This window comes from Papaver somniferum, unplaced genomic scaffold, assembly GCF_003573695.1.
Source record: "Papaver somniferum cultivar HN1 unplaced genomic scaffold, ASM357369v1 unplaced-scaffold_15, whole genome shotgun sequence".
Classification (NCBI taxonomy): Eukaryota; Viridiplantae; Streptophyta; class Magnoliopsida; order Ranunculales; family Papaveraceae; genus Papaver; species Papaver somniferum.
The window spans coordinates 4340607-4357969 of NW_020624376.1; the positions used below are offsets into that span (position 1 = coordinate 4340607).

Consider the following 17363-nt stretch of genomic DNA (forward strand, 5'->3'; position numbering starts at 1 on the left):
CGGTTTTCACAAACCTAGTAAACATATATCTCAAGTGTGTGTGACAAGCTAAGTTTTCGATCTAACGGTTGAGAAATATTAGCTTGAATCTAAATCAGGTTTTCATCTAACGGTGAATATTGATTGCTTTGCAACTAAGGCAAAACCTTGATTTGAAGACTATATATAAGAGACATATAGCATTGGGAAAAACTAATCCCCACACGTATGTGTGATACTAATGCGCTCGCTAGAGTCGATTCTCCTCTAACCTTTGGTTTTCTTCTCTAAAACCCGGTTAACGACTTAAAGACTTCATTGGGATTGTGAAGCCAGACTGATACTACTTTTATCGTAGTTGTGTGATCTGATCTTACATCTTGTATCGTACGAGTACAATCTTTGATTGGCTTGCGATCGTGAGAGTTCTCCGATAGGCAAGATAAAGAAGTCACAAACATCTTCGTCTCACTGTTTGTGATTCCTCGACGTCCTCTTGTGTATTCAAGTAAGACTGTTGAGAGGTGATTGATTAATCTAGGATTTTCTTCGGGAATATAAGACCGGATTATCAATTGGTTTCTGTTCACCTTGATTTCATATCTTAAGACGGAACAAAAACCTAGGGTTTTTCCGTGGGAGACATATTTATTCTTTGATAGACTTTTCTGTGTGAGACAGATTTGTTTATTATCAAGTCTGCGATTTTGGGTTGCAGCAACTCTTGGTTGTGGGTGAGATCAGCTAAGGGAATCAAGTGCGCAGTATCATGCTGGGATCAGAGGCGTAGGAGTACAACTGTACCTTGAATTAGTGGGAGACTTATTGGGGTTCAACTATAGTCCATTCCGAAGTTAGCTTGGAGTAGGATAGTGTCTGTAGCGGCTTAATACACTGTGTATTCAATCTGGACTAGGTCCCGGGGTTCTTCTGCATTTACGGTTTCCTCGTTAACAAAATTTCTGGTGTTTGTGTTATTTCTTTTCCGCATTATATTTTTATATAATTGAAATAATATAGGTTGTGCGTTAAATATCATCAATTGGAAATCCGACCTTTGGTTGTTGATTGATATTGATTGATCCTTGAACATTGGTCCTTGGTACCGTACAAGTTATCTCTCTTTGATAAAGACTCGCATATTTCCATTTGCTTGAGTAAAGATCAAATCGAGAGATTGAGATATAAACTCTTTGATATATCTTTTTATTGATTGAGTCTAACTGTCTAGTTGATTCTCATAAAAAGTATATTGGAGTTAGTCCATACAGATTACTAAGCGAAATATTGGGTGGTGTTGTTAGACCCCCGCTTTTTCAATTGGTATCAGAGTAGGTAAACACGTTAAAGACCTTATAAGTCTATGTTTGTAGCGATCTGATTATGGACGAGTCTATCTCTAATAACGTACCAGTTCAGAAATTACCAGATGATTCTAAAAGCTTGGATTCACCTGAGAGAACTATCACATGTAAGCCAATATATAAACATTCTCTTGATGTAAAAACTGTTGATTGGGAAACTCTCCTAGAAGAACAGTTGGATGAACTTTCTGATGAAGGTGATTCAGATATTGATAGAGATGTTGATGAGGAAGTCTCCAGAGTATGTTAAGTTTTTGGATTCGTGGAAGATGAAGAAGATTACAACTATTCTCATGTCTCACCTATTCTGATTCCTCTCTGTCGAGAAAACAAGAAATTGAGAAGATGTTACGCAGGTGTTTATTTTTCGAATCGTTCTACTGAATCGATCCTCAAGGATTCTGAGGAAAACCTACGTATGAAATCATTTTAATGTGATAATCTTTATCAAAAGTAGTTTTTGTTGGAAGAGAAACTTGCAGAATCTGAAGCAAGGTTTAACTCCCAGCAAACAAGTGTTGACGACAGAGAAATCGCTTATCTCACTCGAGAAAAACGCTTTGAGGCGGATTTAGATGCTGCTATTGATAAAATCAAGTTGTTGGAAGATGACTTGAAAAAGTTCAATACTAGTTCAAGCAAATTAACCACTATGGTAGGAGCAAGTAAAAATCATCGTGACACACGAGGATTGGGCTATAAGGGAATAGATGCTCCAAGTATTAGCAAAGAGGTAAAATTTTTCAAGGCTAGTGACTCTTCTCAACAAAAGGTTTCCACTTATGGCAAAAGTGAAATACCTTCACCAGCAGTTAAGGTTCAAAAGAGCAAAGTTTATCAACCTCCAAAGTCAGCACATATGGATCGAGGTAAGAACATCCCTTATGTTTGCCACTATTGCGGAAATAAAGGTCACCTGGAAAGGAGATGTCGTTTCCGTATAAGGAATGAGAAATTTCATGATTCTCTTGTTTGGGAATTACAAGAAGTTGTGAAACGAAGATCATACGTTAAGACTGATCCTCTTAACGTTACAGGTTGTAATTGTCCAACCTTTAGGCAAAGGAATCAGTGTTATGATAGACCTAGATTTGCCTATAAACTTCGTACGAATCCTTTTCATAATCGTAATGTTTATCAAAAGGATAACTTCGTAAAGTCGAAGACAAGATCCGATGCTCCCAACTGGAGAAAGACTAACTTGCAAAAGAATAGTCAATCCAATTATCTTCCAAGAATTCTAGAAGAGAGTGATGGGAAGAAGGTTCCGACTGTTCCTACACGCACTCAGAAGTGGATACCGAAGAAAGACAATGATGTTTTGAGTGTGAAAAGGAATGATCTTCCAGAAAACTCCATGACTATGGAAAGGCAGTATCCATGATGTTGGAACTTAACAAGTTTTTTGGAAAAATGGAATTGGATGTGAAAGGTTCTAAAAGTGATCTCTTTCATGATAATCCAAAGGTCACTTGTGGTGAGCAAGACTTTGTTCACCCCAACGCAACCTTATTGTGTTGGAAGTGCATCCTCACCAAGGAATAAAGCTGTCAAACGGGCCAAGCTAGGGTCAACCCGTCCCTAGCTTGCCAACCCGTACTAGGGTTAGGGTCAACCCTAGCCCTAGTACTATTCACGAACAAGCTCAAAACCCCAACCCTAGCCCTTGACGGGTTGGCTTGTTAATGTTATCAATTTAAAAATCAAATTTAAAATTTAGGGTTGTTTAGGATTATTCATTTAGTAAAGGTCGAACCTAGGTCAATTAAGTGTTTAACTAGAAGCCCCACCACTGAGTTGTAAAGTGAACGTTTTTATTGCCACTTAATCAACGATATAGCCGGTTACGGCGCTTTAGTTTTCTTAGGCAGAGAACCCTAACATCAACTAAGCATTTTACTTTTTTTTTTTATCATTTTATAAGTTTAAATTAATGTGAGTAAGACTAACTCACTGTTTAAATTATGCTAGTCTTTTTATCAATTTAGGACATCCTGAATAAATATGTGATTGATGAATCTAAGTTGTAATTTAATTTATTGATTGATTATTTAAAATCTAAAAATTGTTATATTTGTTTGGGTAGATCCAAAATTAGCTTTATTTATTGATTTAAAATTAACTAATTCTAATATATGTTTGCAAATCATGAATTTTAAAGAGTTTGGTGGGATTGAGGGATATATTTATTAATTTTGACGGGTTGACGGGTAACCTGCGGATTGGCCCTAGCCCGGCTTGTTTTCTAGTAGGGTTGTATATGCCAAACCTAACCCGGCCCGTTTAGTCAACAAGCCAAGCCGAGCCGGGTTGAAACAAGCCGGGTTAGGGTCAACCCGCAAGCCGGGTTATAAATTGACAGCTCTACCATGGAATGCCCTGCTTTGTATACAGTGAGGGAAGCACAAGAATTGGGGAACACAGATTATGTTCGGTAAGGCGGTAGAATTCGATTGGATTCATATAAAAAGGTATGTCTATAAACTTGAGCAAGATTTGTACTTTTATTTGCTTAGAATATTTATAATAATCTTGCTTATCGTTCATTTCTACCTAACTTGATATGTGTTTAAGGTTCTTAAATGTTTAGGTTTGAAAATAATAGTTCGGGATGTTTGGACTACATGGTACACATACCAAGTATGCATAAAAACATTCAAAATCAAAATCCAGGGGTTTAAGTTCGCAAACCCCTATGCATACTTGACGTCGATATTCGATAAACTTGTTTTGGCCGTAACTTCTTCGTCCGAACTCGGATTTACCTCATTCTTTTTTCATTATCTTCCTTATTGAATTCCCTTCAAAATTGAGATGATAATTGTTGAATTTGGATGAGTTAATATTGGTCTTTGTCCTGTCTCTTGTTTTTTAGTGTTTGCTCCATTTCGTTGCACTTGTTCTATTCTCTTGGACTTGGGCACTGGGATTCTTGGAGAAATCCTATTCTAAGTTATTTTGTGGCTGTTACAAGAGTGATGTTGGTGAATCACAAAGAAGGAAGTTAGAGAATAGGTAGTAGTTCACATTGCTATATATTCTTGAGTGTTCACAATCATCTCATGTGAACTGTGGTGCATAGTCGTCAATGAATTTGTTTGTTCTTCTTTGTTAAGGAGATATTTTTATACGCTTTTGGTAACCACTCTTGGTATAAATCCGTGCGAAAAAGATTGATTCAACATTCTAAGGGCAAAGATTATTATTGCAGTATTAATCTTTACGATTTTGCGATATTGCAATATTTTTATGGGATATGTATTGTTTGCGTCCGTGAACTTGAAGGTCCCACATGTTGTCAAAAGTAAAGTCGTTCATGAATTGGTTTTCGTATTGATGAAAGGACGAATGGACTTTTGACAAATACAAAAGTTATGCCTATGCAGTCATTTATTTGATGGAACATAGGATAAAATCTTTTGTGTGACAAGGATAAAGTCTATTATGTCATTATGCATATAGTGATGGAAAGATAGAATAGATCCTTGTATGTATTCCACGGTATTGATCTTCATTGATCCATTCTTTTTGTATTACCGTGAAGGCTCTATTGTGTGTCTTATGTTGAGCACGATACAACTAAGTCGATTATTCTTATTGGCTTTGTTGGTTGTTCCATAAGATGCTATATGTTGAGCATTATGAACTAAATTAATCATCTTGCTTGGTTATTTAGTTACTTGCTCCGAAAGTCTTCTTTTGTCGAGCAAAACTTTTGACAATTAAATTGATTACCTTCGTGATTAGTTTGGTTGTTTGTTTTCCAATTAGATTAATTATGGGTTCTCTTGTAATTAGTCTAGTTGAGTTTTCATATATTCCACAAGTTCTTGTGTTGAGTATATGAACGGCTATACTAACTATGTTCTATTGGTTGATGTATTCGTATATTCCGTAAGGTTTTCCTTATGTTGAGTATTGAACGATTAAGTTAGTCATCTCCGTATGATTACCTTAGTCGTAGCTCTGTAAGTTTACTTATGTTGATCACAATCAATTAAATTGATCACTTTTGTGGTTTGATTTAGTTGCGTATTCCAATTAAATTCATCATGGGTTTACTTTTGATTAATTTGATTGAGTTTTGGATATAGAAAATCATTTTCCTATGGTTTTTGGTGTCCAATTAAAAATCCTTCTTTTCTTTCGAAATTAAGGTCGCTCTTGTTGTTCTCTTGGGAATGACATCAAATGGGGGAAAGTTCTTTTGAACTTGTGCTTAATGGTAATATCTTGTGGGGTGTGCGGTTGTGGAATTTTGTAGGGGTTATCTTGTATCTTAAAACTCCTTGATGAATGCATTTATCTTCGGCTTTATGATTGCATATAAATTAAGTTGCTATGTATTTATTCTTTTAGTCGTCTCTTCTCGGAAATTTCATTAGGAACCCGTTCTTGTACCTTTGCCAATTTTATTGAAAAAAAGGGGGAGAATTAATGTGTAGTTCTACTACATATGGTTTTCGGATCACTGTGTAAGGGGGAGTGGTTTCCATGTGAGATGTAGTATTGACTAAGGGGGAGTGATACATATCACCGTAGTATTATTGTTAAAGTCGTGATGCAATTGGCCTTTGATATTATATAATAATACTATGTCACTGTATAATGATGATCGAGAATCTCGATTTCTCTCATTTTTAAAGATACGGATCTTCAACAACGGTGATGCTAAACTTCCAAACTTTGGGATCATTGGAGTACTTGGAAGGACGAAGATTTCAGGGAACGTTGAAGATTAGACTATGAAATAGGAGCCACTAAAGTTTATCTTTTTTGTATTCCATATGTATTAATAGTTTTGTCACTAAAATTGACAAAGGGGGAGATTGTTAGAGCATAGCTCGGTCGACCTCACATGCGTTGTTATCTCAAGCATGTTTGTCAATGTTAGTGATCAAAACTATGAGTCTTGATTTCTAGTCTACATAGCTAAGTGTCGGACTAGGATAGAAAAGTGTAGTTGAGCTCAAGGACTTCATGGTGATTCATCATACAACGACGAATATCTACTCAAGGAACCGTGGAACTTCATCAACAAAAAGGTATGCGTAGACTTGAACTTATCTATCACTCAAAAGTATGTCTCTTCTATCTCCTACTTCTTATGAGACAAAAGTTGTATGCTATATATACTGGATCATACACATTTGATATTTCGAGCCGAGTATATTTCGCCTATCTATATCTCGAAATCATGTGTTGGTAAAGCGTTTCGCTTTGATCGGGTTTATCTTCACCTAATGACGAAAGTCATATTGTTTCAATCACTTTGAAAATCGCTTTGATGAGAAATAGTGTAACAACTATATAACGTCCTCTAAGAATGTTTCAATGGTTGGAATGAGAGTTTAGGTCTATATAACCAATGATGGATATAAGCATTGTGTGGAAACACATATGTGCATCAGTCCTATTCCTTAATCCAAAGTTTGCGAACTTTGTTGATTGCGAGAAACCGGAGGAATTGGCTTTGCCAAGTCCGCGAACTCAGTTTGCGAACTCAGTCCGCGAATTGACGGAAGTTCTCTTGCCGAGAATTTATGGTGGGATTTTCCAAAAACTCGATTGTGTGTTTAGTCCACGAACTGGCGGAAGTCTCCTTGCCGAGATTTTCTGCTGAGTTTGGAAAACTCTGCCGGTTGTCTTAAGTCCGCGAACTTGTTTGCGTACTTGAGTGGGTTATGATCTAAAGATGTGCTCTAAACATGAAACTTAAATTATTAAGGAATGTAGTATGCAAACCGTGGCTATAAATTTCATGAGCCGATTCAATCGAATCGAATTATCTTTGTATCAATTGTGTCTTGTGTAGTTACATAAGATCTCATAGCAATTAAACAACTCTCTAACTAGTTCATTTGAGTCAATTGAACTAGTTATGGTGAAGAAGAACAATGTTAATATGAAATGCTTATATGTTTGATCTTTTGGTTACTATGTTGAACCAACATACACGTACACGTTTGGGCACGGTTTTCACAAACCCAGTAAACGTATATCTCAAGTGTGTGTGACAAGCTAAGTTATCGATCTAACGGTTGAGAAATACTAGCTTGAATCTAAATCAGGTTTTCATCTAAAGGTGAATATTGATTTCTTTGCAACTAAGGCAAAACCCTGATTTGAAGACTATATATAGGAGACATCTGGTATTGGGTAAAACTAATCCCCACACGTCTGTGTGATACTAGTGCGCTCGCTAGAGTCGATTCTCCTCTAACCTTTGGTTTTTTTCTCTAAAACCCGGTTAACGAATTAAAGACTTCATTGGGATTGTGAAGCCAGATAGATACTACTTTTATCATAGTTGTGTGATATGATCTTGCATCTTTTATCGTACGAGTACAATCTTTGGTTGGCTTGAGATCGTGAGAGTTCTCCGATAGGCAAGATAAAGAAGTCACAAACATCTTCGTCTCACTGTTTGTGATTCCTCGACGTCCTCTTGTGTATTCAAGTAAGACTGTTGAGAGGTGATTGATTAATCTAGGCTGTTCTTCGGGAATATAAGACCGGATTATCATTTGGTTTCCGTTCACCTTGATTTCATATCTTAAGACGGAACAAAAACCTAGGGTTTTTCTGTGGGAGACATATTTATCCTTTGATAGATTTTTCCGTGTGAGACAAATTTGTTTATTATCAAGTCTGCGATTTTGGGTTGCAGCATCTCTTGGTTGTGGGTGAGATCATCTAAGGGAATCAAGTGCGTAGTATCCTGCTGGGATCAGAGGCGTAGGAGTACAACTGTACCTTGAATTAGTGGGAGACTTATTGGGGTTCAACTATAGTCCATTCCGAAGTTAGCTTGGAGTAGGCTAGTGTCTGTAGCGGCTTAATACACTGTGTATTCAATCTGGACTAGGTCCCGGAGTTCTTCTGCATTTACGGTTTCCTCGTTAACAAAATTTCTGGTGTTTGTGTTATTTCTTTTCCGCATTATATTTTTATATAATTGAAATAATATAGGTTGTGCGTTAAAGATCATCAATTGGAAATCCGACCTTTGTTTGTTGATTGATATTGATTGATCCTTGGACATTGGTCTTTGGTACCTTCCAAGTTATCTCTCTTTGATAAAGACTCGCAGATTTCCATTTGCTTGAGTAAAGATCAAATCGAGAGATTGAGATATAAACTCTTTGATATATATTTTTATTGATTGAGTCTAACTGTCTAGTTGATTCTCATAAAAAGTATATTGGAGTTAGTCCATACAGATTGCTTAGCGAAATATTGGGTGGTGTTGTTAGACCCCCGCTTTTTCACTTTATGCACGTGTCGGCGCGTTAGGAGAAGGCGTCCTCGGCTCTACATGCGGAATCAATAGCCTTGTTAAAGGAGGCCACTTGGCTAAAGAAGAACTTATTGTCAAGTGTCACAATAGTCTCTGATTGTAAAATGCTAGTTGACAGGATCAATACGACGAGCGCAAGTTTCTCTAGGTCATCCGAAAACACTTTAGAGGAAATCAAGGTAATTTTACAAGAACCTGCCTCAAGTCCAGGTAAAATTTATTCAAAGGAAATACAACTCAGCAACGGATCACGTGGCTAAAGAAGCAAGGATAAAAAATATTCAGCACTTGTCCTCCAAGTTGCAACAAAAGGTTCCGAAATCTAGCATTCTATCTAATGTATTTGATGCAGATGAAATTTTAAATTTCTTGTATTATATTTGCTAGTTAATAAAATTACTTTTTCCATCAAAAAAAAAAATTGGTTTGGTGTGATGGGGTTTCACCTCGCCTCGTGTTGGTATGGCTCGGCTTCGCCTCATTCCGATACATGCTTAGGATTTCTGATTTGGTGTGGCTTTAAGATTGAGGTAATTATTATTTAATACAAAGAGTATAAACAAAAGTCGAACTGGTTCTAGAAAGAGAAGGTAAGTTTAAATAGCCTCATGAAAATGTTATTACATGATCCATGACTGCCATAGGTATTGCTAATATGAACTTTGCAATAAAAGGAATCCCTGAACTTCCCTATTTCAAAATCTTGCTAGAAAACGCAACTGCCGCACAAAAAGAAAGAATATACATGATGGTGTTCAATAGAGAGGGACAAATCATCAGAGGAAGCAGAAAGCATCCTGGTTTCATTCAGTATTGTATGCTACTTCATTAACTAAAATGTGAGCCTAACAAATAATCTGCTTAGCACGTCCTTGCCATTTTCTGGAACAAACCTGCAATAATCAATCCACGAAACATGTATCCTTTTAGAAACAATAATGATTAGGACGATAGAAGTTTAGGAAGTTTTATGACTCAACTTTAGGAAGTTCGGATGAAACCTCTAGCCTACTCGATGTCTGTAATAAAATGTAAGCTCTTGATGCTGCACTGCTCGGTTCATACTATAATTGGCTACATATGTGATTCATAAGGTTTATCTGTATTACTTGCTGATAAAATGAAATAGAAGTGAACATGAAATTTCTCTTTCTAGAACAAAAGATAGTATCTGAGTTTTTGTCATAGTTCTTGTTCTGTACCTTACAGTTGCTCCATATATTTACTCTAATTGGTGTTCATGTATCCTTCGTTGTTACTTTATTCAGCTAGAATGAGTTTCAAAGAAAGCTATTCAATTACACACTTTCATGGTGTTATACTGTTATTTGAGAAAATTTTGCCTCGACTCAGCACTGCAAGGAAACTTCAGTATCTGATAAATTTTATGAATGCTGGCACACCTGAAATATGAAGCAATATGCCAACACATGGAGTTGGTAAGTCTGGCTGATAAATAAAAAAAGAAAAACAATGAACCAGGTTAAATAGAGTGCTTACAAATTTACATAGGAGACCATGGTGTTGCTCAGCGCAGCTCCTTAGCTGCAATTGTAGGGGTAAATAGAGTAACCAAAATTTATCAGTTATATTGGTACTTGATAGGCCTGCAGTCAAAAATACAAAAAATCAAACACAATTCTAAAATGAGATTTAGTAAACAAACCCTTTAAATCAATGGATAGCGAGTAGTAGACAATCTAATCAAACATGTTATGTGCATTATAAGATAGCTAGTATTTCTTCCCTAAATCAATGGTCTCCTTATTTGCAATCTTCAGTCTTACTTCCCGTAACCATACACAAGTCAAAAATACAGAATTGGGTTGATCAATATGTTTTCATAAATCAGAGTTAATATACAAATTTTAACTTCTCCGTAGAAGGTGACCCGTAAGTTGATAGCTGATACTCGAGACTAAAAATTTAGCTAACACTAAAAACTCGAAAGAAGGAGAATTGATAGAGGGAGAGAGGCAGTAAACAATCAGGGTTGTAAAATTTATCTCTCAGGACTTTCTACAAACACCTTGTATGTATTTTGGTTGTGAGGATATACTACAAAACACTGTTGATTTATAATCCATTCCAGATCTCCTTCTCCACCAATTCCTGCAAAAATCCAAATCTCCTAACACACGAAATATTCATATACGTCACCTTGTATCAAGGACTTTCTCCGGCAGATAAAAATTAACTTGTATCATCTTGTTGCCATAACCAAATTCGAATCACACCCAAGCTTCCCACTACCTCACGAACTCTAAACCATGTCCTAATCTTCTGATTTCACGACCATAATAGAAAATCAAAAACAAGCATAACAGAGAGATATAGAATTCATACCTGATTAGGAGAAGAAAGGAGTTGATAGTGGAGATTGCAGGAGTTAATTGGGATAAAAATTAGGGTTTATTGTCCACCAAAAGAGAAGAAGAGAGAGACGGGAGGAACAACCAAGTATGGACGGCGTTTCTGAGTCTATGGTGTTAGAATTCTCATTTAGGTTTAGCAACATTAACGATTGTATTGTCTACCTAACTGGCGTTAGTAACGTCCAGTTAAGTATTTGGTGTAAACCAAGTACATAAGTGTTGTCTACCCACGTTTTTGCTAACGGTGTTACAAACGGTCAGTTAAATAAAGGGTCAGTGTGATCCAATAAGCGCAAAATCTCTATATTCTCCTTCTTCTTCAGAGCTAGAAGACATTGTAACCGAAAACCTAACTAAATACGATCAACTGAATCTGCAGGAGATGAAGTAGAGATTACTCAAAACATTCGGAGGTGTGGGGCAAAGAGAATCAATGAGGTAATTAAAACTTTCTCCTATTATTTTCTTCAATCTGCTCTTTCTTATATGGTTTGCTTCTTTAGGTTTTTCAGTATGGGTCTGTCTTATAGGGTTTCTTTTCACTGGGTTTTTCTTTTTATCGGTTTAAAGCTTTGATTTTGGAGACTAGATTGATTTTTCAGTTGCAATTTTTGTTGTTGTAAGAGATTAAGAAGAAGATGATAAAATTAGGTCACTTTGATGGTAATGTTGACATGGGGGTACTTAAATTTTGATATATTCTGCTTAATTATTGGTTGATATATCGCGTTAAGCACGAAGATATCACTCTCAATTGGTAAAATTGTTAGTCAGTAATGTAATTTTGTTCAATTGGAATGACTTCGATCATTGTGCACAAACTGCAGATTTGGTGCTTCCAGGAATAACTACATTGTCGCAACGTAAGCCTTGTGGAAATTCTTCACTAGGCATTTCAGTGAAACAGAAAGATTCCATCTTATTGTTGAAGTGGAGAAGCATTTTTTGACATTGCCAAGGAAGTGAAGAGACAGGTTTAAGTTTGTTCGTGGTAGACTTAAACTTGTAGCTTTTTCTTTGAATAGATGGAAGAAAATTCACCAATGGAGGTTGAGACTGGTGGAGACATTGAATTATTTGATCCACGAAAAGAATATTGTGCAACTAGTTTGCAGAATTGGGGCGAAGAGGAAGATGTGTTGGTGAATCCGGAGCATGAGGAACGTGCAAAGGAGGTTTTAAAAATTGATATGGCGGATCAGTTTGTAACTGATCAAGTGTTTAATACACGTGATGAAATGATTGCGTGGTGTCAAGATGTTGGGAGACAAAATCATATGATAGTTGTGATTGCCAAGTCTGAGAAACCAGTACCAGGAAGAAAGACAAGGATTACATTGGGTTGCGAGAGGGGTGGTGTGTTCCGTCACCATACAAAGAAAAACCAGGCTTTGCTTCAATTTCCGAGTAGGACCTTAGCGCCAACGGTGAGGTCAAGAAAACACACTGGGACAAAGAAGTGTGGTTGTCCATTCACCCTTAAAGGAGTCTGGCAACCAGATGATAAATGGAAGGTTAAGGTAGAATGTGGAGAACACAACCATGTGTTAGAAAGCACCGTAGTTGGTCACTCATTCGCAGGTCGATTGAGGGACGACGAGAAGCAACTGCTGAAAGATATGATAAGAAGTGGCCTTGAGCCAAATGAAGTACTTACCACACTTAAGAAAACGAGCAAAGGTGCTAACAAGTCTACCATGAGAACCATCTACAATGCAAGGGCGCATTTGAGAATGACTGAAATGGAGGGGAGGTCTGAAATGCAGCAGGTTATGAAGCTTCTGGAAGAGTATCACTACGTGGAATGGCACGTTAAGGACGAGGAAACTGACGAGGTGCAAGACATAATTTGGAGCCACCCAGATTCTATACAGCTGGCAAAGAGTTTTCCTTCAGTATTGATGATCAATTCCACGTACAGGACGAGTCGGTACCATATGCCTCTTTCCGAGATCATAGGGGTCTCGTCAACTGGTAAGACATTTACTGTTGCGTTTCTGTTTATGAAAGCAGAAATAAAAGAGCGCTACACATGGGCTTTGAGCCAGTTGAAGGCGATTTATGAACCCAATGCACTGCCTTCCGTATTTGTGACAAGTGGTGTTGATGCTCTGGTTAGTGCAATCAAAACCGTATTCCCAAAAGCAGATCACATTCTTTGCACCTTCCAGATTTCAAGGACCATAATGGTTAGCTGCAAACACGAGTTCCACAACAACGAATACTCTGGCAGTTTCCTGAAGGATTTGGAAAACCTGATGCAGTCTGAGACTCCTGTTGCTTTTGATGAAGGATTTGCATCATTTGAGAGTAAATGGATCAACTACCCCACATGTGTTCAATATCTGCGGGACAATTGGTTAGGTCTGAAGGAGCACTTTGTCTCTGCTTGGACGAATAAGGTAAAGCATTTTGGTTACACAACCACAAAAACTATCGAGAGTGCACATGGGAAAACAAGTAGGATGCTTGGATCGTCCCAAGGAACTTTTGTCTCATGCTGGACGGAAACCCACAGCTCGATCACCAATGAGATTACAACTGTGAAGGAATCCTTGGTAGATAGCTTAATATCAGTGAAGCCATCACATAATTTACCAATCTTGAAGGATTTGAAGAATAATGTTTCTCATCTAGCACTAGATATGCTAGTAGCAGAGCGTTCTCGATGTCAGTCCATTGACATCAGTGGTTCATCTTGTGAGTGTTCCATACGGTTTACTCATGGATTACCTTGTGCACATGAGATAAAACAATTTGAGCACGAGGGTCGATCGATTGCGTTATCTGATATTGACCCACACTGGAGAAAACTTGTAGCTGTGCCTGCTCCAATCATGCCTCGCAATCCAGATAACCTTCCGGAGTTTTATTTATTTAAACAGAAGTGGGAAATATCATCAGAGACAGAACGCCTTACAATGTTGAAAAAGCTGAAAGAGATTATTACACCCTCAACAACAGGGCTTGTGTTTCATTCCCCTTCAGCAAATGATCCCGTCGCTACCTGATACAACCATCATAATACCTGTTTCGTGATTATACTGCAGATAATGTATGCATTCTGAATTTTATGGGATCATTGTCAGAAATGCTTTTAACAAGGATTTTATAGTGACTGAGAGTAACAAATGGATTTCTTGACTGTATGGGCATGCTGGAGTTTTAATATTATATAGGATGTGATGCTTTTTTCTTTAACCTAGGTTTGCCAGGCTTCTTTGCTCCAAGTCTGCTCTTATTTTTTCATAAGTTCCTAATTTTGTGCTCATGTCCTTGAAGAGCTGTATGATCTGCAACTTTAATTCATGTCTAAATAGATAATTTGGTATTTATACTGTATCAAAGACGGATCAGATGGTGGCTTGACAGGAAAATCTTGTTACTGAATGAGCAGGAAAGCATAACTTGATTGTGCTGGCAACTTTTTTTTTGTTTCTTTGACAGCATATAGGTGATAAGAGAGCAGTTCTTTTATGTGGATTATTACGGAGAAGTAAGTAACTGTGTAAAGCTAGATCGGAGACTTTCAGTTCTTCGATCCCGAAAGTGGATCTAACTGCGTAATAATGTCTAGCGTGTGGTGGTAAGCGCGACCTAGATCTGTATCATTTTTATATCAGAATTGGTTTTTCTAGCAATTGGTAATAAACTGATAATGGAAATTATGATGTTTTTCAACTTAGGTTGGAATGGAGTGAGATTGCCATTATTACAGGGCCTATGAGCTGACAGTGTCTCCCTCTATTGTGTGACCTCTCCAAGGAAAGAAGCCGAACTTTTGAGGTATTTTTCGTTTTCTGGACATATACATTGATACTGAATGCCTGGAAATGGAGTTTGATTTTTTCCAGTTGTTAATATCGTAAATATATTTAAGTTAGTATTACACCTTGTAGCTCATATTAAGTTAAAACATGCCTTTGTTATGGCAACTAAAAACGCTAGGAAAGTGCATAATAAAGTTGGCAAAGGTTTTGGTCATTATGATGAAATGGATTTCTTGGATCCGTAATCTGTTGGGAGGTTCTTTTCGTGGGAGCTACCTACATTAGACCATGCATCATGTAAGTAGGAGCAGTTAAATCTATATGCAGCCTTCTAATCTTGTTTTCATGCAGGTTAACTGCTTGACTTTCAGTACTTTTAGTGAGTGGCAGTGGGTTGCGGTTTCTTTCTTGCTTTGTTCTTGATTTATGCACTTTGATTATGCCTTATGTTTGACATCAAGTTTAGGTCCTCTTGAGTTTTCTTTAGTTTCTTGAATGTGGCTGCATCATTTCAGGGTTCCATTGTAGCAAATGTTTGGTACTTGGATTAGGTTTCCAAAGATCCTATAATTTGCTGTTTGTTTTTTCATTATTTCTGCATTTCTCTTAAAGTTGTACTGCCAAAGGGTTTACAGTTTTTGTTTACTGTCTTGGAGATGGTAAGAAAAGCTCTACCAAGCCAAACAGCAAATTTATATTCGCCCCAATAGTTTAAAAAAGAAAATGATCCTTTAGGCAATACCAGCTTGCACTGATTAAACAGAGCTATCAATAGTCAGAGAGTTCACTGAATAATTGAGCAGGTACAACAAAATATGGTCCACAAAGTTAAACTCTGTTTCTATTTTTCACTAAATGTCCCGAATCTTGAGTAGTTAGATTATTTAATGTGCATTCCCAGTTTAGAGTACCACAGAACTTTACTAGTGTTACTGATAAATTTCATTCATGACATTGTGGAAAACATTATTGATTATCTACGTGTCTGGGTCTTAGGTTTTTTGAAGATTTGTCGTGTTTTCGTAATCGCATCTTGTCATGTCTGCATCGTGCGTGTCTATCTCAGCCGGGGCTTCCAAGAAAAAAATATCAGAAGTCACGTTAAAATTATGGTCTAATTGTTAGGTTTAAACATAAATGAATGATCTACTTCTGTTATTATAAATAGAGAGCTAGGCTCACTTCATATATCATCAGACTCAAAACCAGAAGAACTTTCTCTGTTTCAGCTGGAGTCATCAGAAAAATGGCAACCAAGATTTCTCTCGTGCTCCTCACTGCTCTTTTCTTCTTTGCAATTGTTAACATGTCACGTAAGTTTCTAAGAACTAGCTACTGGTTTATGTTCTTTTGTTTTTGTTATTTTTTTCACTTGATCAGTTTATTAGCTGGGAACCATGAAATCTAAATTTATCACCACAATGTGTTGCTAATCATAGTTTTATTTTGGCAACATTGCAGAGACGTCATTCGCTAAATGGAATATAACCAAACTCTCGTCATTAAGCGGAATCACTGGAGCAGAAATGTGTAGATCCGGGGACACATATGATGCCGTTGATTGTGGTTCAACAAATGAATGTAAATGTTGTAACGAGTGGTGCGAAGATAAATGCAGCGGAATGAGTAGTTCAGTGGATAAACAAAAGTGCACAAAGTTTATAAACTCGGAAGGCTATCCTACTACAAACTGTGAGTGTTGCTGCACTCCACCTGGTCAAATCTGCAAACCCGGCGACATACACGATGTCTATTTATACGGTCCAACACGTGAATGCAAATGCTGTATTGATTTGTGTGAAGATAAATGTAGGGGAATGGGTAGTTCAGTGGATTCTCAAAAGTGCACAAAGTTTATAAACTCAGAAGGTTATCCTTCTACAACATGTGACTGCTGCTGCAAAGGTTACACCGCCACCATCCCCACCACCTCCACCCTTAAGTTGTCCAGCGGAGATGGAAGTTCAAGTATCACTGGATGAAGCACTATCTGCGTCGATCACTACCAACATCAACATATGACACTAGTTCACTACTATTTGCAATAATGTAGTATCGTTACGTTTTCGTATCAGTTCGCTACTTTCAAGGGATGCAAGATTATTGCAGCTCATTTTTAGTTTCTGTACCTTGATGCTTGTTTTAGCCGTATTGTATTGTTCTTATGCTGTATCGTCCTTGTTTTTGTCGTTTTTTTTTTTTACCCCTTGCACTGATTAAACAGAGCTATCAATTTTCTAGAGTTCAGTATATTATGGAACAACAAAATATGGTCCACAGCACATTCAAAAATCTGTTTCTGCAGGGTTTATTTTTCACTAAATGTCCCAAGTCATGTATATATCCCAGGAATGATTCTCAAAAGAAAAGAAAAATCCAGAAAGTCTCGTGAAAAATGTGATTTATATCCATTTGATCTAAGAACAACAGATAAGGGTGGCCACTACATGATCTACTATTGCTATAAGTAGAGCTCACATTGCACCACCCAGAACCAAAAGAAATTTCTTTGTTGCAGCTGAAATCATCTGAGTTATGGCAACCAAGATTCCTACTACCTGTAGCTACTTGTTCT

General features: G+C 37.2%; 1 protein-coding gene and 1 long non-coding RNA gene across 3 annotated transcripts; one reads left to right on the plus strand and one right to left on the minus strand.

The window, feature by feature from the left end:
* Window positions 1–9182: 9182 nt before the first annotated feature.
* LOC113335524 lies at window positions 9183–11139 on the minus strand. 2 transcript variants are annotated; one of them, XR_003353395.1, is made up of 4 exons: window positions 10990–11139; window positions 10144–10250; window positions 9624–10046; window positions 9183–9536 (listed from the first exon to the last, which is right to left on the minus strand). It is a non-coding gene; the product is annotated as an uncharacterized LOC113335524 (long non-coding RNA). The 2 variants fall into 2 exon arrangements; XR_003353394.1 differs by having other exon boundaries at window positions 9183–10046; window positions 10990–11135.
* A 35-nt stretch (window positions 11140–11174) lies between these two features.
* On the plus strand, window positions 11175–17038 carry LOC113335523 (PKS-NRPS hybrid synthetase CHGG_01239-like). Its single transcript, XM_026581559.1, has 6 exons — window positions 11175–11290; window positions 11398–11456; window positions 11846–14604; window positions 14705–14804; window positions 16018–16101; window positions 16250–17038. The coding sequence occupies exon 3, from the start codon at window positions 12044–12046 to the stop codon at window positions 14027–14029; it is 1986 nt and encodes a 661-aa protein (XP_026437344.1). The 5' UTR covers window positions 11175–11290; window positions 11398–11456; window positions 11846–12043; the 3' UTR covers window positions 14030–14604; window positions 14705–14804; window positions 16018–16101; window positions 16250–17038.
* The last annotated feature ends 325 nt before the right edge of the window (window positions 17039–17363 follow it).